The sequence below is a fragment of the Bubalus bubalis genome, chromosome 10 (genome assembly GCF_019923935.1).
Source record: "Bubalus bubalis isolate 160015118507 breed Murrah chromosome 10, NDDB_SH_1, whole genome shotgun sequence".
Lineage (NCBI taxonomy): Eukaryota > Metazoa > Chordata > Mammalia > Artiodactyla > Bovidae > Bubalus > Bubalus bubalis.
Genome location: NC_059166.1, coordinates 94,894,356 through 94,918,264, shown reverse-complemented (window position 1 = coordinate 94,918,264; position 23,909 = coordinate 94,894,356). Strand labels below are relative to the sequence as shown.

At 41.8% G+C, this 23,909-nt stretch overlaps 1 protein-coding gene across 1 annotated transcript in view; it reads left to right on the top strand.

Moving 5' to 3' along the window:
- COL19A1 (collagen type XIX alpha 1 chain) overlaps nt 1-23,909 on the top strand; it is a 448,270-nt gene that overhangs the window by 325,673 nt on the left and 98,688 nt on the right. Inside the window, exon 18 of the mRNA XM_045161980.1 lies at nt 14,140-14,193. Coding sequence (XP_045017915.1) covers nt 14,140-14,193 — 54 coding nt within the window. The remainder of the gene's footprint in view (nt 1-14,139; nt 14,194-23,909) is intronic.

Genomic DNA, 23,909 nt, shown 5'->3' with positions numbered 1-23,909 from the left:
TAGTTAAGGTGGTCCAGGTGGCATCTCTGAGCATCTAGGTGACCTTACTTGAGAAGGAACCAGCCATCTGAGGCCCAGATCAAGAACCTTCCCACTGGGAAGACCTGGATGTGCAGAGGGCCTGAGGTGGCAAAGAGGCTGCCGGCTGCAATAAGCAGAAAGGAGCCGGGAGAAGAACGGCATCAGAGGGCGCTTTGGAGTTGCACAGCTTGGCCTTATGAGGGAGGCGTTGAGGGGTGGGCAATCAGTTGATAAGGAAGATAATCAACCAGTCACATCTCCCTCTTCTAGGTCTTTGTATGTGTTTTTATCTTAGGGGATTAGATTTTTATTTTGATGTGATGAAATTGTCCCTACTGATAACACAAAAGGCATCATCATTGTAGCACATCATCCCCAGTCTTTGCACAGACAAGGAATAGATTTGTTTGCTGAGAAAACAAGGAAACGAACAAAGCTTTGAGAGTAGCCCACTTCATTTCTGCCCAGCCTAAATCCAGGGGACACCATGTTTTTCCTTCAAGATGGAGACTCTCGCCACAGATAAGTCATTTTTCCCTCTTCCCCACACCTAGACCTAAGGCTTCCTTCCTGTCCGGCTGCAGGTTCGGTGCGATGAGCACTATAACTGTGAAAGTACGTGCTATGGAAACACCATGAAACCAGTGCCTTCCTGCATCTGTGCCCTATTATTTATCAATCTCCCCACCTTATCTGTCTTCATGTCCAACCTTATTTCCTTATACCGAGGACTCAAGGTGCAAAGTTAATGTTTCAGCCAATAGCAAGTTCCCCTCTGTAAGAAGTCAGTACCCCAAACATACTTTGGACCGCTGAATGAAGTGGATGACAAAAGTGTCCAATTAAAACATTTCACTTCTTATTAAAACACTCTGTGTGTGACTATGGGCATTTTGAGATCCACCATGTCTCAACAGGAATCCGATTCATGATCTTAACATTCATCTCCAAACCTTGAACTAACCAGGGTTTTACATTTTTCAGTTTTCCTTTCAGCAAAGACCCTTAGTCTCTCTGGCCTATTAAACAACTAAAGGCCGTGTCCTGTAATGATAGTATCTTCAGAGGAAATGACCCTAACCGTTTATCTAGGTCATTGGGAATAGTAATTTTATTCTTAATAAAAAATAAGATGACTTCCTCGGATTTAAGAATAAAGACCTATAAAATGAAGACATGGTCATTTAATCATTTTTATTGCCACTTGTCCCCAGCAGGGTCATGGTCCCAGACAAGACAGCTGTTGCCAACATTGCTAAAATTCCTCTGTCACCTTGTATGGCCACAGAATCCATAGACATGCATGTGAGGCAGCTGGGGTCTCAGGTTGAGAATGCGAAAATTAGCATGTGGGTTCCATACCCTAATTACTTCTCTCTTTTTCTCCCCATGAACAGCAGTAGTGAGACATTATTAGCCATTTCTGACTGCCTAAGTTTTTTTTTTTTTTTTTTTTTACTAATTATAAATACACTCAGGAAGAAAAGGATTTTATGTTCTTATAGTCACTGACTCCTTTTTTTCATTCCAGGTCATGTTGTTGAAACCAACTATTAAGACTTCTGAGTGGCATGCGTTGTGTATAGCAATGATGGGAGAGAATGATTGAAATCCTTGCTATATGGTTACCAAACTTGTTATTAGTTGCCTCAGTGCATGGATTAAATACTGTTTCTTTGTGGTAGGTAAACAGTATTGCTACTGCTAAGTCACTTCAGTCGTGTCCGACTCTGTGCAGCCCCAGAGATGGCAGCCCACCAGGCTCCCCCGTCCCTGGGACTCTCCAGGCAAGAACACTGGAGTGGGTTGCCATTTCCTTCTCCAATGCCTGAAAGTGAAAAGTGAAAGGGAAGTCACTCAGTCGTGTCCAACTCTTAGCGACCCCATGGACTGCAGCCCACCAGGCTCCTCCGCCCATGGGATTTTCCAGGCAAGGGTACTGGAGTGGGATGCCATTGCGTTCTCCGAGGTAAAAAGTAAGGATTTAATAAATCTGATTGGCCTTTGAGAAATATTCAGAAAGGGAGGCTTGTTTCCTAAATATCTTATAATTTGTGTTTGATGATATGGTTTCCAAAAGTATCTCCATACAGTATTTAATTTCAGTGCTGTATAACTCTATACAGGCAGGAAAAGATTATCTCCATTTTAACAATAAGGAAAGTCTGCACTTTGGGAAGTAAGGGGCTTAGCTAAATCCATTTAGTTGGTTTTCTCTGCACAGCAACTACAACCTGCTAGGAAATTATTTCCATCAAAGGAGAGAAAAAGAAGAAGTTACATGAGTAGAGAAGCAGCAAGTTTTCAGCATTCCCCGGGGGACCTGAAACATGGGAAGTTCTGCAGAAAAGAAGACTTGAAGGGGCTTCATTTATATCTGTAGTTTCATTAAAAAGTAAAAAGATCTAAAGCAAATATGGCAGGTGGTGTGAGTCAACAACATTGGATTGTGGATTCACGGGATTAATCATATTATACTCTGTACATGTTAGCATGCTTGAAATATTCCAGATTTCTTTGACAAAACAGGAAATGTATCCAGTGGGACAGACTGAGGTTAGTACCACTAATTTCCTCTTCAGTGGCCTAGAGTGTCAGCATCTTCTCTTTTGCCCGAAATCCCTTGTAGAATGGGGCCAAGTGTTTCAAAAATGAAATCTTTAAGTATTTTTTTCTAGAACTTCCCTTCATGTATTCTAGGTAACCATGCAGATCAATTGAGCCAAGAAATGTCATTTGCAGATTTAGCATCGGTACAACCTACAGATCAGAAAGAAACAGTGATGTCACACATTTGAGCTGAAAGTGGATGCTACAATCACCCCCAAAATAAAACCTCACTTTGCTTTTTCCAGGATGTCCACAGCCATTTGAGTTTGGCACATACCCCTGGTCTCCAGCAGCTCGGTAGTGCCCAAGCCAGTGTCATCTGCCTGGCTATGGTTAAGTCTAAGCAGCCTGCCTTGGAAATCACAGTTTTCTATGCATAGGAAGCATTGTCATCCCAGCAACACTTTTTTAAAAAAAAGTTTTATTTTGTTTCAGAATATAGGTGATTAACAGTGTTGTGTTAGTTTCATGTGGACAGCAAAATGATTCAGTTATGCGTATACATGTATCTGTTCTTTTTTTCCTATTCTTTTTCAAATTCTTTTCCCATTTAGGTTTTTGCATAACATTGAGCACGGACTTAGGGAACGAATTTAGGGTTATGGGGAGAAGAGTTGGGGGAGGGATAGTTAGGGAGTTTGGGATTGATGTGCACTAGCTCCAGTACTCTTGCTGGAAAATCCCATGGACGGAGGAGCCTGGTGGGCTGCAGTCCATGGGGTCACTGAGGGTCGGACACGACTGAGCGACTTCCCTTTCACTTTTCACTTTCATGCATTGGAGAAGGTAATGGCAACCCACTCCAGCGTTCTTGTCTGGAGAATCCCAGGGACGGGGGAGCCTGGTGGGCTGCCATCTATGGGGTTGCACAGAGTCGGACGCAACTGAAGTGACTTAGCGGCAGCAGCAGCAGCCTTTTTAAAGACAGTGAATATTACCAGTTATAGCAAATGGAAACCCAAAGCTTTGATAGGTGCAGGCTGTGAAAGCCAAGCCCTCCTTGGAGTTGAGAGGCACACTGAGAGGCTCCTGAGGTCAGAGCAGGGAGTAGTGGAGGCGCCGTGTCCCCCACATATGGTTTCTGCTGATGGTGAACACTGGGGGATGCATCACTGGATGCAGATCATTTGTTCCACGACGTCCATCCTTCCTCGTTCTCATGCCCCTGTGGCTTTCATCACCTTGTGCGGGGTCAGTTGATGTTGCTTCTGTGGGGAGGCAAGCCATTCTCCAGACCCCTGCTGCTCCTTAGATTACAGGAAGCTGACAAATAATATTTTTGCTTTTGCAGAACACACTGAGGAGAGATGAGTAAGACACATTTTATGGATGGATAAGCAGAATCACAGCATTAGGGAAGGAATCATTTTTTTTTTTTCTAACTATCACGGCATAGAAATCAGCCAACAATTTCCCAACAATGCACTCTATCAGGAATGCAGTGGGCTTTCTACCAGTTAGATGAATTTGTTTCATGGTATCAGGGAAAATAAACTCCTTTAAAAATGATCTTTTTGTTCTCCCTTGGAAAGTAAAGTGTTAAAACCTCCCGCGCTTCCCAGCATAATTTAGAAAATCTGCTTTTATGAAATGGGTTAATTACACCCATTGAATGCATTCACTGTCACAGCCTCATCCTCCCACTCCTGTTCCAGAATGACAAGTAAAACCAGGGACTGTGCAATTTTAGAAAACAATCAGGTCATATATTGAGTATTTTGCTTATTCATACAACCATAAACTGCCTCGGCTTGAGTTCCCTCAATTACACAGCTCAGTGTGCAGGCCAGAAGAGACGAGCCCAGCTCAAGTGAGCACTCCTGGAATACACAGAGGGATGAGTTTGAAAAATGTCCAAAGCGGCAGATGTGAAAAATTCTCATTCAAGATCCAGAAGCTGCCTTTACTGCAATCCCTCACCTGTTAATCCTGCTGCTTCTGAACTTCTGAACCAGGGCTGCTGGCAATAACTTAGACAGACACTTAGGAGCTGTTGATCTTTCTAAGTATAATGCAGGTATATGCTATTTGAGCAGGGGGTGAGGGGGGGGGGGCGGGGTGGGACGGCAGGGATATGGCTGAGACAAGAGAAGATCACTGCTTCTCAACATTCCAGAGGTTCACCCAGAATAAGCATTGGCTGCTGGCTTCTAACAAAGCTGCTCTCACCTTCTTGTAGGGGGAGCCCCCAGAAGACGCCCTTGACAAATGCTTGAACCAGTGTGTTGCCGCATCACTTGAATCCTTTCCATTCCCACATGCTGATACACAAATCTCTCTTCCACAAAAACACAATAGCACTATTGTAGTCTTACTTGAAGGGTATTTCATCTTCTTACTAAGTGTGACTTCTTTCCCATGACTGTTCTCTACTGCAATTTCATGCTCATAGGAATGGTCAGCCAATCAAAATGGTCCCTAAGCAGTCTTATCTCTTGGTTAGGTAGTCTTTTCCCACCAACTCTGAGCGATTTCGGGTTTTTCTTCCACCATCTCATACATGCCAAGATTCCACCCCATGTTTGGTGTCATTCGATGTTTAAGAGTTACTTAAGATGCTGACCAAGATTGCCAGCTTCTTTCCTTTTTCTTCTTAGAAATATGCCTCTCCTTATCCCCCTCTAATCTAAGCTCTCCTTGATTTTAACATTCCTTGTATCTGCCTGTGGTTTCTCTCTCTTATCCCTACCTTCCTCCCATTCTGCTCACTTTCCTCTCTGTCTCTTCTTGTCATTCACATCTTTGAAAATGTGCATCTACCCCACGCCCCACAGCTCCCTGTGCCTGGTGCTTGTTGAGTCTGTCTCTCATGAATAGATCTCTGATCTCTTAGGCTTGAATGCCCTACTTGATATTTTTAACCAGCTTTAAGGAGATTGTTTTTTTGTTTTTTTTTTTTTCCTGTCATCCCTCCTCTCACTGTGAGGCCGATAGAGGAGTTAGAATATCAAAACTGACCCCCATAGGGTCAGGCCAACTTGGGTCGAAATCTAGCTCTTGTTTATTAGTTGTATGACCTTGGGTAAGCTAGTTAACTTTTTTATTATAAGAAAAATAAGGTTAATCTCTACTTCATTGGATTGTTGTGAGAGTAAAATGCCATAGCATATACACCTGCCACACGGTTATTACTTTCTGAGGATATCTATTGTTATTTATGACTATTATTGTCATTATCCCATTGTCATTCTCTGCCATCTGCTCATTATTATTTACTTTCCTTCCCAGATTGAATCCAGGACCTCCCAATTCTAAAGCAAAAGTGTTGATGCTTTGCCAGGTTCTTTGATTATAGTTCTCATGTAGATTTTCTTCTGAGTCCCACCTCTGACAATCCTAGTTTGTCTTAAGACTTAACTCCATTTCTCAGAACCTCATGCCAGAAGGTGAGCCCCAAGGCTGGGGGCTGAGAAGCCACAGTCTTCAGGATCTGCACCCCTTTCTGTGCCCTCTCCTCCCGTGCACCATACCCACCGTCCCACCATCCCCACCGTCCCACCATCCACTGTCCCCACCGTCCACTGTCCCCACCGCCCCACCATCCCCACTGTCCCCACCGCCCCACCATCCCCACTGTCCCACTGTCCCACCATACCCACTGTCCCCACCATCTCCACCATCCCACCATCCCACCATCTCCACCATCCCACCGTCCACTGTCCCCACCGCCCCACCATCCCACCACCCCCACCTTCCCACCGTCCCACCGTCCCCACCGCCCCACCACCCCACCGTCCCCACTGTCCCCACCATCCCACCGTCTCCACCGTCCCACCGTCCACCGTCCCACTGTCCCACCACCCCCACCGTCCCCACTGTCCCACTGTCCCACCGTCCCCACTGTCTCCATGTCTCCACCGTCCCCACCATCCCACCTCTGCATACCAGCCCTTCACTCCTCCTTTTCTGTCCCATCCGGCTTGCTCTCAGGAAGTAGTTCCTGAGGGATCCATAAGAACATACTCAACAACAATAGGAGAACAACTCTTAGACTTGGTTCTACCACTTGTTTGTTGTGTGATTGGGGGGTAAAACTTTGGTTTTTCATGTCAGATGGAAAATATCCATCTCACGTAGTTTTTATGAGAATTAAATAAGGTGACATGTTTTGTAGTCACATGACCATACCATCTAAGAAAATGTAAGTGGAAACTTATTTAGACTCATCCTGAGCTGTGTGAATATGAAATATCTCCTAAGAACATTCATATTTGTGTCCATGAAGAAACTCAACACTGAATAAACCAATCTTTCCTTATGGAGTTTTAGGCATAAACCAGAAGTTGGGTGAGACATTTTCAGAATTAAGAGCCCCTTCCCAGGAACCTTAAATATCACCAAATATGTACTATCTGACCCACATTCCCATTTTAATCCTATGAAGGAGAACTTTGAGGTCTCTGTGTTATAATAGAACTATAGTATAAACACTTAATGAATCCCCTCCTTGCTTCAGAAATCATACTTTGCAGTTTGGTGGAGAAAGCGGCATGGGGATTGGAGTGTTGTTATCTTTTTAGCCACTAAAAATTTGTTGCAGAAGCATTCTCAGAAAAATAATCTACTCTAAAATTACCACTGTTTAACTTAATTAAATTCCAAGAGAATGAAAAAACTCATTTAGAGCAAATACTTAGATAAATAAAAGGATCTGTGTTTAAAAGAAAAAGAAATTGATTTCCCAAAGATTTTCTAAAGAGGATTATTGATTTTTCTCTCAGAGTTAGGAGACAACTTTCCATGTTGTAATTCTGGTCGAAAATCCATCCATGGGCTCTTTTCTGCTTAAGTGGAGCTTGCTGCAACTTTGTTTTCAATAATTTAGCCGTATTCTTACATTAATCTGAATCTCTTGGCCTTGTCTTCTGTGAGTTTGAAAGCAGCAAGACCACTGCTCAGTTTGCTACCATTTCTAATTGAAATGAAAACCAACAAGTGGCTATACCTTCAAAACTTTTCTTTCAAAAGATTCTGTTAAATTCAGCAAATGTGGGTGGGTGGGGGGTACTATGTGTATGATAAGATTTAAAAAATGGAAACTCCTCATCTTCAAGGACTTTTCATTCCAGCTGAAAAGATCGACATGTACTCAAAACACCATAATCAGTGTAAAGGTGCTTCACCAAGTTATATATAAAGTTATAAATGGAAATATATTAATGTATATGAGAAAAACTCACTCTTAACATTAACTTTCCCAAAATTATTGTATTATTGAAATATTGCCCCATCTTACCATTCCTAGTGGATGAGGTTCAGCTTCTTAATCATTTTTTAATATCAGAAAAATAATTACCCATCTCTGCCTTTTCTACTAGCCATTAGAAAATTTTAAATATTTCTTGAAAATTAACCCAAATGAGTTTTCAGTAACAAACTTTCTATTATATCTCTCCTTTTAGCAAAGTTGCCTTTTTAGCGTGTTTTGAAGAAAGTTGATTAGTACAACTTTTTTCATAGTTAGGGTTTTGATATTTCAAAGGTTGTTAGCGAAGTTAGTTAGAAACCCACAAGGCCAGAAAGCAGTTGAGCACAACCTGAAAATATGTGTTTGTGAATCCTGAAAGGAGCTCCTGATGAGAGATCCTGAAGAGCTCTGGTGTGCAGAGATGAGTAGTACCCAGATGGTGTGCGGAGGCCCCGTCAGCAGTTATGGGGAACTGAAGGATGCTTTCAGAGAAGAGGGAGGAAGGAAACAGTTCAGGAGAGGACCAGGGGTGGAGCAGAGTGACTGAAGAGCCACAGAGGCCTCAGTTCAGAGCACTGAGGGTGCGCTGAAGCTAACCCAAAGGCCCAGCCCTGGTGGGCACAGAGGGCTCACAGCAAAGGCCAGGGAGGGAAAAAAGGCAAAAGTGGATTCTTCAAGCTCCGCGTGCTGCATGAACTGCTGGAAAGCAAAAGCACAGCCAAGACCAGGACTGAAGAAGCCTTAACAGAGAACCCTTCCATCCTTCAAACACTGGGAATCTATAGCCCAGACTGAATTCTGAGGAAGTGAGAAGGCCAACAGTTCATCATTTTCCACACTAGCATCCGGTGACACTGGTGGCCGACATCATGCTGTCTCTCTGTCTTCCACCTCTAGCAAGGTGTTAGCAAAAAAAAAAAAAAAAAATGCTTTAAGCTACCACTAACAGTTTATGTTCCCAAGTTGAATGCAGCTTTCATTCACTTCTTCACGCCAGGTCCAATTCTTCCCAGCACGAAACAGCATCTGGGTCTCTCCCCACGTGAGGCTGATAAACAGCTCAGATAAGTAACACGTGAGCACAGTTGGGTTCTGAACAGGTGTGTCTCGCTGGAGTTCATGAGTGTTTTAAAACTGCTGTGTGGTTATGTACTTATCACATTAGCCCACATGTCCTGTGAATCCCAATCCAACACAAATAGAGTGAAGCAGAGTGGCACAGGAGACAGATGTTATGTAGCCATGATGTCCGTACAGCTGTGCTGTGAGTCATTGTCAGGGACAGGATATCAGGACACGTTTCTTCTGCATAAACCTTCAGCTGGTCTTACTAGTAGAACCCCTGAGAACGTTAGCCGAGGCTGACATGCCCTCCGTGGCTGGCCCCTCTTCTCCTGGGCCTGAGTCATCTAAGCATGTCCCCTTGCCATGCATATGTGCTATTGCTTCAGTTGTGTCCGACTCTTTGAGACTCTGTGGACTGTAGTCCTCCAGGCTCCCCTGTCCATGGGATTCTCCGGGCAAGAATACTGGAGTGGGTTGCCATGCCCTCCTGCAGGGGATCTTCCTCAGAAAAAGTCACCTCTTGAGCACCCAGGAGCATCTACTAACGCCATGTGATGCCTGAGGATTAGTCACTTATACACGTCTTTCATGTCTTCCTCCTCATGCTTTGTTGATGATCTACAGGGCTGACAGCCCTTAATAAACTTGGAAACAAATGAGTCTGGATCTCCTCTAGCCATGCTTTGTATCAGCGTGGAAAATAGAAAAATAGCACATCCCTAGAGGATGTGGCTATAGGGCAACCACTGATTCCAAGACCCCGGGGTCTGTACTGTTTTTCTGACACTAATCAGAGAACTGCCTTTGGCGTTTATGTGCACCCTGTTTCTCTGTGGTCACTATCCCCGACTTGATGGAGGTTGAGCAGCACATGGAGGCACCAGAGCCCTGGCTGTATTCCGGCAGGACGGAGGCCCCAGTCCCGGCTCTTCTGCCAGTCACCGCAGGGTTTTTCTGCCCGCTGGGAGAGTTTGTGAGAAGTGCTGCCTGCAGGCTAGACTGTTCGCTGTAAATCTCTGTTACATTATGTTTGGAATTTGTGGTACCCAATGTATCCCAGGGACTGAAAGAACAAGAAAGAAAAAAATCATCATAAATGCTCATCAGCAGTCGAAGCCCCAGAGCCTAAAATTTCTGGTTGGCCTCATTTGGAAGACGGCTCTATGAGTCTGACATTTTATGGCAAAAAAAGGACATGAGAGAGTGTTCAGTTCAGTTCAGTCGCTCAGTCGTGTCCGACTCTTTGCGACCCTACGTGTGGAAGTAACTTTTATAGGTTTATCAATCTTGTGAGTATCTGAATAATGTTGTTCAGATTTTCTGTTGACCAGTGACCCTATTCAGCCAGCTCTGCTCTTGCTATTGTTTTTAGAGGGAAGAGTGGCCCTGGGCTCCCCTGCCTCGCCCTGGGAGGTGTGCTCACCCACAAGCTTCTGGGTGAAGAATGCGTTCTGTATTCATGGAAAACAGGTGCAGGCCGCAGACAAATAACCAGTCTGTGAAAGACCAGACCCAGTTCTCACCCAACCTTTTAAAAGATTAGCCCCATCCCATTATTTTTACTGTCCTCATCCACCATGCCACCTGTCTGTGCTGGGCAGGCCCTACCACGCTGCTCCCTGCAAGACCCTTCCAGAGGCCCTCTGCGTGTGCTTCTGACCATCTTCTCGGTCAAGCTCTGCAAAGGAAGATAAGATGCGTTTTGAGTATAGTTGTGATAGGGAGGTATCTGGGGGCTAGCCAGGCAAAATCTCCCTATCACGACTGGAGAGAATATATGAAGATAGATTCGGGCTGTAGAGAGAGGCCTCGCTCAGCCATCCAGCAGCACTGCCTCCAGAGAAAGTGTGTCAGGCACACCGCTGGCTCATATGAAGTGCTAGGTCCAGTTTTGCTTATTTTATTTTCAATTTCAGTGTTGTAAGTAAAACAGGAAAGAGCCATCAGACACTCTGTATCCTTCAGGTCATGGTCAGCATGACAAAAAAATTACCCCCAAAGTTATTTTAGGCTGAGAGTCTGCTTTATGTTAAAAGAGTAGAGTAAATAAGAAGTGGGTTTGGACCCAGGCTGCCTCCGTTTAGTATCAGCCCTACCGATTACCAGTTGTGTGACCTTGGGCCAGCTAACCATTCCAAATGCTCATTTTCTGTGCCTTTGAATTGAAAATAATGAGAGTAGGTACCTTGTGGTGTCATTGTAGAGATTCAATGAGTTAGTCTATTTGAAACCCTTGGTGTAATGCCTGGCACACCATACATACTATATAAATGTCTGCTATTATTATTTGATTGATTCTTATGCTCTAGTTGAGAGATGTTATTAATTGCTGTGCTATATTCGGCACCTTAATTGTTCAGCCTTTCACTTTTAGTTAAGATGAATGTGTCTGAAGCTAAATTTACCCACCACATCACTATTCTTTGATCTAATTGGGCTTATGATCAACACCCATTCACCATTCACCAAATGCCTACCATGCATATACTCCTAAGCTACCTGTTGTGGCTACTACTAGATATATATATCTAAGATTTCTGCTTGCCCCATTAAAAATGGTTGCAGAAGGATCAATGGAGTCTCCTGTCTGCTGAGTTTCAAGAATGAGTTCCTAACCCACACCTTCTTGGCCTGGACACTTTGTAAAATAACTCCAACTCAGTGATTGCTTTCCTCCTCACTTCAACTACCTGGCCTAGAATACATCACACAAAGCTGGCTGATGGGAAGAGAACCTGAAAATATATAATGCCTTGAGAATTCTTTTCTGACATTAGCTCTGTTTTGATTCCAGCAAGGTAACAGCATCATTTGTCTTTCCAACCGCAGTAAGCTCCATTCCTCACAAGGCCTATTATTTTCTCACGAGTTACACCACCCTGACTCCATCATCCATCATTACATCTTCCTATCCTCAACGTTTAATGACACAAAGCAAAGGCTTCGTGTTAGAAGAGATGTCACAGGCCATTCATAAGAAATACCTGTCATGAGTGTTGACCAATGTTAATCTCTTTCAATATACTTAAGGTGTTACCCATATCAGTGAGTGCAGATAGCAAATGTTTCTTAAAGTATTTCTTTTTTTTAAGTTGTAGTCGATATACAATGTTGGGTTAGTTTCTGGTGTACAGCAAAGTGACTCATTTTTATAATTTTCATATTATTTTCCATTATGGTTTATCACAGGATATATTGAATATAGTTCCCTATGCTGTACAGTAAGACCTGTTATTTATCTATTCTGTAAGTAATAGTTGACATCTTCTAATCCCAAACTCAGACTCTGATGCTGGGAGGGATTGGGGGCAGGAGGAGAAGGGGACGACAGAGGATGAGATGGCTGGATGGCATCACTGACTCGATAGACGTGAGTCTGAGTGAACTCCGGGAGTTGGTGATGGACAGGGAGGCCTGGCGTGCTGCGATTCATGGGGTCTTAGAGAGTCGGACATGACTGAGTAACTAAACTGAACTGAATCCCAAACTCCCAATCCATCCCTCTCCCCACTTGCCAACCACAAGTCTGTTCTCTGTGAGTCTGTTTCTATTTTGTGGATAAGTCTATTTGTGTCATTGTTGAGAGTCCACATTTAAGGGATAGCATATGATATTTGTCCTTCTCTGACTTTACTCAGTATGACACACTCTAGGTCCATCCATGTAGCTGCAAATGGCATTATTCCACTCCTTTCAATGGCTGAGTGATATTCTACTGTACATGTACCACATCCTTTTTATCCATTCACCTGTCAGTGGACACTTGGGTTGCCATTCCCCTCTCCAGAAGATCTTCCTGACCCAGGGATCAAACCTGGGTCTCCCACATTGCAGGCAGATTCTTTACCATTTGAGCCACCAGGGAAGCCCAGTGGACACTTAGGTTGCTTCCGTGCCTTGGCTATTGTAAAAAATGCTGCTGTGAACATTGGGGGCCACGGATCTTTTTGAATTATATTTTTCTCCGGAAGTATGCCCAGGAGTGGGATTGCTGGATCACAAGGCAACTCTATTTTTAGTTCTTTAAGGAACCTCCATCGGAGAAGGCAATGGCACCCCACTCCAGTACTCTTGCCTGGAAAATCCCATGGATGGAGGAGCCTGGTAGGCTGCAGTCCATGGGGTCACTAAGAGTCGGACACGACTGAGCGACTTCACTTTCACTTTTCACTTTCCTGCATTGGAGAAGGAAATGGCAACCCACTCCAGTGTTCTTGCCTGGAGAATCCCAGGGATGGGGGAGCCTGGTGGCTGCCGTCTATGGGGTCACACAGAGTCGGACACGACTGAAGTGACTTAGCAGCAGCAGCAAGGAACCTCCATATTGTTCTCAATAATGCTTGCTTCTTAAAATGTTTCTTCACTTTTCAAAGCTTGTTCCCTTTTTAAAACAATAATCTTTGTATAATAGTGACTTTGGTTTGCTCAGTCACAGTCTTTTGGCATCTTACCTTGTGAGAACTTTGCTTCTCTAACATTTTCTCTCCTCCTAGAAGCTTTTGAAGTTTAGATGAAATATGCAGTCTCTTTTCTTAGATAGCTGAATATATCTTAGCCTGAATGCATTTTCTTATACCCCTCTCCCCAAAATGCAATCCTTGAAAAACTCAGAAAGTTTTAGGGAGAGACAGGTTTCTTTACTTCCTTTGTATCTTCCCGCAGCTCACTATAGTGCTTCGTGAATATCCCCATATCAACTGAAAACTACATGTACTTAAATGTCTCAAACCTGACATTACACAGCAAATATCTTTTTGTGGCCTGAAGGCTCATGGGCAGCCCATTTTTTCCAACTAATTCAAGAAGAGTAAAGCAAAGGAAAAAGGAAAACTGCTTTTCCTTTATCTTTTAAGTTAATAACACATGGATGGCACACATTTATTTCTGTAACACGTTGATCAAAGGCTTCTAAGAAGTGTCAGCAATAAACTGGAGCCCTTGAACTCTTCCCTTGAGGAGATTCATGGGTACAATTCCTTTCAATAAAGAATATGCTGATGGCTGACTGTCTAGTAATATGTTACATGTTCCCAGTTAGGACCTTTCTTTGGATTCATGTAGGATTTAACTTGGAAATATATTTGGGAACCTGATAAGTTAATGTCCATGTAATTCTCTATTAATTAGAATACTTGACTTAAACAGACTCTTCCTTTTTCTTACCTGTAAGATTTCAAGAATTCTTAGGCATGTTATTTAAATATACATTGTTTTGATAAATGTTTACATATGCCTTTGATTTGTTTCTAATACAGGGACCCCCTGGAGTACAAGGAATGCAACAGGCTCTTGATGGATATTATCACAAGGTATGGTTTCTTTCACTCACATCTTGTATACAGAGATTTTATGTGATGTTATATTTGAAAAATAATTGCTAACTGCTCAGACCTCGAAGCATAATCACATGCACTTAACATCTTTCTATAATGAAAATATATTTCCGAAAAACTATTTTGCTCAGCATCTTTTTACAAAACCAGGATTTTTAAATAATTCATTTCAAAGTTTGCAAAACTTCATGTAAAAAACTTAATGCATAACCATGTTTCACCAGTGATAGTATCCTATGTTTAGTTTCCCTGAGGGCAGAAAGAGATTACTTTCTTAGAACTCTGGGTAGTGCAACAGATTTCTTACCAAACTACCAGGTGCTACACTAAAATCTCAAACAAAGGTTGATATACTCTAGGTCAAGACTGAAATCGCCCACCTTTTGGGAAGGAGCCAACTTCCCCAAGGTTTTAAATTACAGTTAGTCTGGATGGAATGTGACCTGGAAGGACCCGAGAGTTTTGCCCCCAATTCTACAAGGAAACACAGAGAATGGAGAAAAATGGGTGTGAGCAACTGAGTGGGACTCAGAGACCCGAGTGAGACCATCGAGCAACTCATCATCCATCACATGTTCGGGATCCGATCGCTTTGTGTGGGGCATTCCAGCCACTGACTCAGATCCCTTGTAACAGCACACTTCATCATTGATAAGCTGCAGATTTGGAGACACTCCCTTTATGTCTCTCCTGTGTTCCTGGTCTCCCTTCCTGCTGACTACTGTTGCTCCTTTGTTTAAAATCCCAAAGAAACACGATGCCCGTGACAGCAGGGCCTTCAAAAGTAGCAGGTGATCAGAAAAGTGCTTATTAAATGACAAGCTAATTAATTCAAAGCCCCAATTCTTATTTCATCAGATTAAGTTCACCATGAAGACATGGATTGTTTGTGGCTAATAAATTTAAAATCAAAAGCATGGAAAATCTCTTCCGCTTCCTGAATAATCCTGTCTTAAATTTTCTCATCTACTTGGATTTCCCAGGGAAAATAGAAAAGAATGTTTATTACATTCTAATGTATATTAGGAAGAATGTTTGAGGTATATTTTATGATTCTTTAGTAAACATTTTCTGGGTAGATCTATCTATACTAGCTTTTCAAAACTATAAGCCTTGGCCTCCATGAAAAAAAGGAAGAGAAGTATGTCTAAAATTAATCAATTAGAATATGGTGTGTTTCTGTAATGACATCTATTGGTACAAAGTAGGGTTTAGTATCGGAGAAGGCAATGGCAACCCACTCCAGTACTCTTGCCTGGAAAATCCCATGGATGGAGGGGCCTGGTAGGCTGCAGTCCACGGGGTCACTAAGAGTCCGACACGACTGAGCGGCTTCACTTTCACTTTTCACTTTCATGCATTGGAGAAGGAAATGGCAACCCACTCCAGTGTCCTTGCCTGGAGAATCCCAGGGACGGGGAAGCCTGGTGGGCTGCCGTCTATGGGGTCGCACAGAGTCAGACATGACTGAAGCGACTTAGCAGCAGCAGCAGCAGCAGCAGGGTTTAGTATAAATGCTTCAAAATAATGAGAATGAGTTAGCACTGATGTCACAGTGTTGGCTAAAAAACTGGAAGATTACGAAATATTACTACCACCCTTAGTATAAAATTTACCAGGTTGCTACTTAGCTACTTGAATATTTGCTGTTTCTTGCACAACTTTTAATGCTCATATCTGTACACAAGTCTCTCAACACCACTTCTATATATAGTTTATCTTGCCAATGAGTCAGTTTTCCCTTAAATGAAGATATATAGTACATTTATATTTTAGAGTTTAAAGTTGAGAACATAAATCTTTTAACTTTAAGATTTTATTTCCCCCAAAATAGGGCTGACCAGGGCAAGTGAGTGGAGAGTCTTTCTGACAGCAAACCAGTTCTTTGAATTTAGCTGTTGCCTCACCCTAAAAAGGGCTTTCCTGGAGGCCCTGCAGTAAAATATCTGCCTGCAACACAGGAGACAACAGTTCAATCCCTGGGTCAGGAAGATCCCTTGGAGAAGGAAATAGCAGCCCACTCCAGCATTCTTGCCTGGAGAATCCATGAATAAAGGACCCTAGAGAGCTACAGTGGGGTTGCAAAACAGTTGGACATGACTTAGCAACTAACCAACAGCAACACCTAAAAGAACTCTGGCTGTTGCTACTAACATTACAAGACTGAGGCTCAAGGTATTTAGTCTACCTGTGCTCAGAAGATGACTTCAGAATCAGAGCATGACCCTGTAAACAGGGAGACCTAGCTTCTCTTCCCCAGATGAAACATTGTTACCATTTAACATCAGAAGGCTTTAGACCCACCTGGAAATTAATGGACCGTAACTTCCAAATGCTTGACTGTTTCCTTCTGAGAATAGTTGAGGGTCTTCCACTGAGATCAGGCTGTTCTACTGAGGTCAGCCTATAGGATGGATGGAGGAGGTGTAGCCCACCTTCCCAACACCTACACTGACTACCTTTCTGGGTTGTAACCACCGCCTCCTCACCCTCAGCTCCATAAAATAAAGGGGCAAACATGCCACAGTGAGTGATTTGTGGTTTTCACCTGGTGTGTCCACACCCACCCCATGCCACCCCTATCTGTTGGGGATGCTGAGGTTGTTTCAATTTGCAATTCATCACATGCCTGATAGTCTGGCTGTCCGAATAAGCACAGAGTCAATGGGGGCCCTGAGGGAAACTTTCCTGGAGATTAACTAATGAACCATGTGTTGAAACACATAAAGTGACATCCCAAGGTTAAAACAATCTTCCTGGTTAAAGTGGCATTGATTGATGTAACATCTGCATTTGAGTCCTGGGCCTCCACACTTCAGCTTGCGGTATCTCCAACCATCCTGCAGCCAGGATTCTGCTGAAGCAGCTACCCCAAGGGATGAGTGGCAGACCACTCAGACACCTCTCCTCTGTGTTCTCACCTAAAGAGTTCCTGGCTCATTCCGTTGTACCAGGAATCCTCAAAGGCAAAGGAATTGCCTTTGGCCCCTGTACGAGAGTTGATATTTTCCTCTACATTTTCCTTGTCATCAGAGGAAGAAATTCAGGCATAAGAAGCCATCTCCTCTCACAGCACAAATCAAAAATGGAATTAGGGAAGAAAAAAGGAAGTGAGGAACAGAGAGCCCAAAGGAGATGGGGACAATTCTAAAAGTGTGTTTCTATGCATTTTTGCATGCTCTCTTGAGGATGCAATGAGTAAAAGGTAGACTTCCCTCTCCATCAGAAAAATAATTTGCAGAACAGCTAGCTGCTCCCATCCTGCAAGACTGTTTGCAAAGAAGCAACAATGCTGAGCATGTTCTTCCCCTCAAGGAAAATCTGCTCGCAATCCAGCAAACTGCTCTGCATTGTCTCCAGCTCTGGGGATTGTAATAAAAATTTGATAGGCTCTGTCAACTGCTAAAGCCGTCAGAACCAGAGCTCCTTACAACAATCTAGATTGTAAAGGAAAAAAAGCGTGTTCTCTCTGGAGGCCACATACAGCAGATTTTACATTTGATATTGTTTTTTAAAGATCCACATGGAAAATGTGTCCTTGGTTATCTTAACATCATCACACTCAGTGCAGTTTGCAGAGAATCAGTCTCATCTGTTGGAGATGGATGTTCTGCCTCCTGGCAACCAATTCCAGCTTTCACTTCTCCAAATCATTGATCCAAAAAAACCAATTTGCCAGCAAAATAATCTATTTTTCCTTTTGAGTATCAAATCATAACTTCATTTACACATGCACAGACTAGCAAGGACAGAAAACACTTCTCCAAAATAAAATATTCAAGATCTTTCCTAGCAGTGAGTTAAACCCAAAGATGGCACAGAGCATGAAGGCTTCCTAGGAGGCACTTCAGGGAACCCTTCTGGGCCTAGAAGATTTAGGGATATAATTTCAATCCTAATTTTTTGCCTTCTCTTTCCCAGTGCCATAGGATCCACTAGCTTTGGAAAACATGGATTTGGGCACAGACATGGATTTTTGGATTTTTAGCATTATCATAGAGAATCCTGACACTCACCTGGTCCACTCCTCCCCTCCAAGGACAACCACACTCAGACCTGGTGAAGTGTGTTTCTGTGAGGCCTTGAGTTGCTGGATGTAGAGCCAGCCTTGGGCTTTCTTTCCAAAGGAACACAACCCTCTTAGGCCACATGTTAATTTGCTAGAATTGTTCTAACAAAGCATCACAATCTGAGTGGCTTCACCATCAGAAACATGTAACCTCAGAGCTCCGGAGGTACTGGCAGGGCCTCACCATCTCTGAAGCTGCCAGGAGATGTGCATCCCAAGCCTTGCTTTCAGCTCCTGCCGGCTCACTGGGCTTGGGACCCCATAACTCTCATCTTGACATGGTGTTCCCCCATGCGCATGTCTCTGTGTCCGAAGTTTATTTTTATAAGGACACCGTCACATTGAGTTAGGGGTCCACCCTCCTCCATGACCTCACCTGAAGTAACTACTTCTGAAAAAAAATAAAAATTACTTGTAAGTGAGGTCACATGCTGAAGTACTAAGGTTTAGGACTTTAACATGTGAATTGAGGCGACGGGGGTGAACACAATTCAGTGCATAATAGATAACCAGGTTTTTTTGAACCTTATGTCCCCTCATGCTTAGAATTAAATTCCTAAGGACTAATCTGTGGAATTTTTAATTACCTCATGTCCTGTGAGGGGTTTCGAGTCCTTGGTCTCTTTTATTAGATTGAGCCATAGGAAATTGCTGACATTTGACTCTTGGAAGCCTATAGGGATGGCTGTCTCCTGTTGTGCAGCCTGCAGATTTCTGGAAACTTCCATCTTTCCAGAGAATACCCTCCAGAGGGCAGTTGAAATACTTTGAGTCTTCCACCTGCCTGACTATAGATTACATTAGCCATTTCCCACAAGGAAACAAAGGACATGTCCTTACATCCAAGAATGCTTTTACAAAATTAAAAAAAAAATTGTTGACATATAGGTGATTAATGGGCTTCCCTGATAGCTCAGTTGGTAAAGAATCCACCTGCAATGCAGGAGACCCCAGTTCGATTCCTGGGTTGGGAAGATCCACTGGAGAAGGAATAGACTACCCACTCCAGCATTCTTGGGCTTCCTTGGTGGCTCAGCTGGTAAAGAATCTGCCTGCAATGCGAGAGACCTGGGTGTGATCCCTGGGTTGAGAAGATCCCCTGGAGAAGGGAAAGGCTACCCACTCCAGTATTCTGGCCTGGAGAATTCCATGGACTTTATGGTCAATGGGGTCACAAAGAGTCAGACATGACTGAGTGATTTTCACTTTCATAGGTGATTAATAATATTATACTGATTTTAGGTATACTATATAGCATAGTGATTCTATATTTTTATAGATTATATTCATTTAAACTTATTATAAAGTATTAGCTATCTTCCCTGTGCTATACTTACACCTTTGTTGCTTATTTATTTTATACATAATAGCTTGTACTTCTTAATTCCATACCCCTATCTTGCCCCTCTTCTTCCCTCTTCCCACTGGTAACCACTAGTTTGTTCCCTATATCTGTGAGTCTGTTTCTCTTTTTTATATATACATCTACTTGTCTCATTTTTTAGAGTCCACATATAAGTGATAACATACAGTATTTGTTTTTCTCTGTCCAACTTATTTTACTAAGCCTAATACCTTATAAGTTCATCCATTTTGCTGCAAATGTCAGAATTTCATAATTTTTTATGATGAAGGAGTATTCCATTATATATACTTCACACCTTCTTTATCCATTCATCTGTTGATGGACACTTAAGTTGCCTCCACATCCTGGCTGTTGTAAATAGTGCTGGTATGAACACTGGGGTGCATGTACCTTTTCCAAATCAGTGTGTTTTGTTTGGATATATACCCAGAAGTAGAATTTCTGGATCAATGATGGTTCCATTTTTAGCTTTTTGAAGAAACTCCATACTATTTTCCAGTGACTGCACCAATTTACATCCCACTGGCAATGTACAAGTATTTCATTTTCTCTACATCTTTGCCAGTATTAGTTATTTGTAGAGTTTTGGAATTAGCCATCCTGATGAGTATAAGGTGATATCTTATTATGATTTTGATTTCCGTTTCTCTGATGATTACAATCTTGAGAATCTTTTCATGTGACTCTTGGTTCTCTGAAGGTCTTCTTTGGAAAAATGTCTATTCATTTCTTCTGCCCATTTTTAATTAGGTGTTTTTTTTTTTTATGTTGAGTTACATGAGCTGTTTATGTATGTTGGATATTAACACCTTATCATTCATATTACTTGCAAATATCTTCTCCCATTCAGTAGTTTGCTTTTTGTTTTCTTGATGGTTTTCTTTGCTGTGCAAAAAAAATTTAGTTTAATTAGGTCCCATTTGTTTATTTTTGCTTTTGCTTCCTTTACTTTAGGAGACAGATCCAAAAAATTATTCTTATGATTTATGTTGAAGAGTATTCTGCCTATGTTTTTCTCTAGAAGTTTTAAAGTATTCAGTCTTATATTTAGTTTTTAATCCATTTTGAGTTTATTTTTGTAAATGGTGTTAGAGAATATTCTCAGTTCAGTTCAGTCACTCAGTCATGTCCAACTCTTTGTGACCCCATGGATTGCAGCATGCCAGGCTTCCCTGTCCATCCATCACCAACACCCAGAGCTTGCTTAAACTCATATCCATTGAGTCAGTGATGCCATCCAACTGTCTCATCCTCTGTTGTCCCCATCTCTTCCTTCCTTCAGTCTTTCCCAGCACCAGGATCTTTTCCAGTGAGTCAGTTCTTCATATCAGGTGGCCAATGTATTGGAGCTTCAGCTTTAGCATCAGTCCCTCCATTGAATATTCAGAACTGATTTCCTTTAGGATTGACTGGTTTGATCTCCTTGCTGTCCAAGGGACTCTCAAGAGTCTTCTCCAACACCACAGTTCAAAAGCATCAATTCTTCAGCGCTCAGCTTTCTTTATGGTCCAACTCTCACATGGGTTTGACTAGATGGACCTTTGTAGGCAAAGTAATATCTCTGCTTTTAATATGCTGTCTAGGTTGGCCATAGCTTTTCTTCCAAGAAGCAAGGGTCTTTAAGTTTCATGGCTTCAGTCACTATCTGCAGTGATTTGGGAGCCCCCCAAAATAAAGTCTGTCACTGTTACCATTGTTTCCCCATTTATTTGCCATGACGGGATGGGACCAGATGCCATGGTCTTAGTTTTTTAAATGTTGAGTTTAAAGCCAGCTTTATCATTCTCCTCTTTCATCAAGAGGCTCTTCAGTTCCTCTTCACTTTCTGCCATAAGGGTGGTGTCACGTGTACACCAATGTTCATCACAGCACTGTTTACAATAGCCAGGACATGGAAGCAGCCTAGATGTCCATCGGCAGATGAATGGATAAGAAAGCTGTGGTACATATACACAATGGAATATTACTCAGCTATTAAAAAGAATGCATTTGAATCAGTTCTAATGAGGTGGATGAAACTAGAGCCTATTATAGAGCGTGAAGTAAGTCAGAAAGAAAAACACCAATACAGTTTATTAATGCATATATATGGAATTTTAAAAGATGGTAATGATGACCCTATATTTAAGACAGCAAAAGAGACATAGATGTTAAGAACAGACTTTTGGACTTTGTGGGAGAAGGTGAGGGTGGGATGATTTGAGAGAATAGCATTGAAACATGTATATTATCATATGTGAAAAAGATTGCCAGTCCAGGTTCGATGCATGAGACAAGGTGCTCAGGGCTGGTGCACTGGGATGACCCAAAGGGATGGGATGGGGAGGGAGGTAGGAGGGGGATTCAGGATGGGGGACACATGTACACCCATGGCTGATTCATGTCAATGTATGGCAAAACCCACCACAATATTGTAAAGTAATTAGCCTCCAATTAAAATAAATTTTTTAAAAAACGGTGGTGTCATCTGCATATCTGAGGCTATTGATATTTCTCCTGGCAATCTTGATTCCAGCTTGCTTTTCATCCAGGCCGGCATTTCGCATGATGTACTCTGCACATAAGTTAAATAAGCAGGGTGACAATATACAGCCTTGATGTTCTCCTTTTTGAATTTGGAACCAGTCCATTGTTCAATATCTGGTCCTTTTACATGTGGCTGTTCAGTTTTCCCAGCACTTCTTACTGAAGAGACTGTCTTTTCTCCTTAGTATATTTTGCCTCCTTTGTCATAGATTAATTGACCATAGGTGTGTGGGTTCATTTTTGGGCTCTCTATTCTGTTCTGTTGAGCTGTGTGTCTGTTTTTGTGCCAGTACCATATTGTTTTGACTTTTTAATATAATCTGAAGCCAGAGAGTGTAATAACTCCAGCTTTATTCTTTCTCAGAATGACTTTGGCTATTCAGAGTCTTTTACAGCTCCATATAAATTTTAGGATTATCTGCTCTGGTTCTGTGGGGGAAAAATGTAATGGATATTTTGATAGAGATTACATTAAATATGTAGATTGCTTTGGTTAGTATAAAATTTTAACAATATTAAGTCTTCTGATCCATGAATATGAATCTTTACATTTCTTTGAATCATCTTCAATTTCTTTAATTATTGTTTTAGAGTTTTCAGAGCATAAATCTTTCATTTTCTCAGTTAAGTTTCCTCCTAGGTATTTTATTCTTTTTGATTTGATTTTAAACAGAGTTGCTTTCTTGCTTTCTGTTTCAGACAACTCATTATTAGTGTATAGAAAAGCAACATTTCTGTATGCTAGTCTCATAGCCTGCAGCTTTACTGAATTCATTTATTAGTTCTAATAGTTTTTTGGTGGCGACTTTGGGGTTTTCATAGAGTATCAAGACATCTGCAAAAAGTGACAGTTTTTCTGCTTTCCTTCCTATTTGGATGCCTTTTATTTGTTTCCATGTCTGATTACTGTGGCTAGGACTTCTAGTACTACATTAAGTAGAGGTGGCAAGAGTGAGCATGTATGTTTTCTTCCTGATTTTAGAGCAAAGGTTTTCAGCTTTTTACTGCTGAGTAAGATGTTAGCTAAAGGTTTGTCATAAATGTCGTTTATTATGTTGAGATATATTTCCTCTACACCAGCTTTGATGAGCATTTTTAATCATGAGTGGATGTTGAATTTTGTCAGATGCTTTTTCTGTGTCTATTGAGATTATCTGATTATTTTTATCTTTCCTTTGTTAACATTTTGTATCATATTGATTGATTTGTGTTTATTGAACCACCTTTGCATCCCTGGAATAAATCCCACTTGATCGTGATTTATGATCCCTTTTATATATTGTCAGATTCAGTTTGCTAATATTTTTTAAGGGTTTTTGCATCTATATCCATCAGAGATATTTTCTTTTTTTCTGTAGTTTCTTTGGTTTCAACATCAAAGTAATGATAGCCTCATAGAATGAATTTTATAGTGTTCTTTTCTTTTCAATTTTTTGGGATAGTTGGAGAAAGATAGATTTTAACTCTTCTTTATTTATTTGGTAGAATTCCCCTGTGAAGCTGTCTGGCCTTGAACTTTTTTGTTTTTCCCCGCAAATTCAATTTCACTGCTAGTGATTGATCTGTTCAGATAGTCTATTTCTTCTTTATTCAGTCTTGGAAGATTGTTTGTTTCTAGAAATTTTCCCATTTCTTCTAGGTTGTTCAATTTGTTGGCCTATAACTGTTTGTAGAATTATCTTATGATTTTTGTATCTCTAAGACATCAGTTTTTACTACTCCTCTTCCATT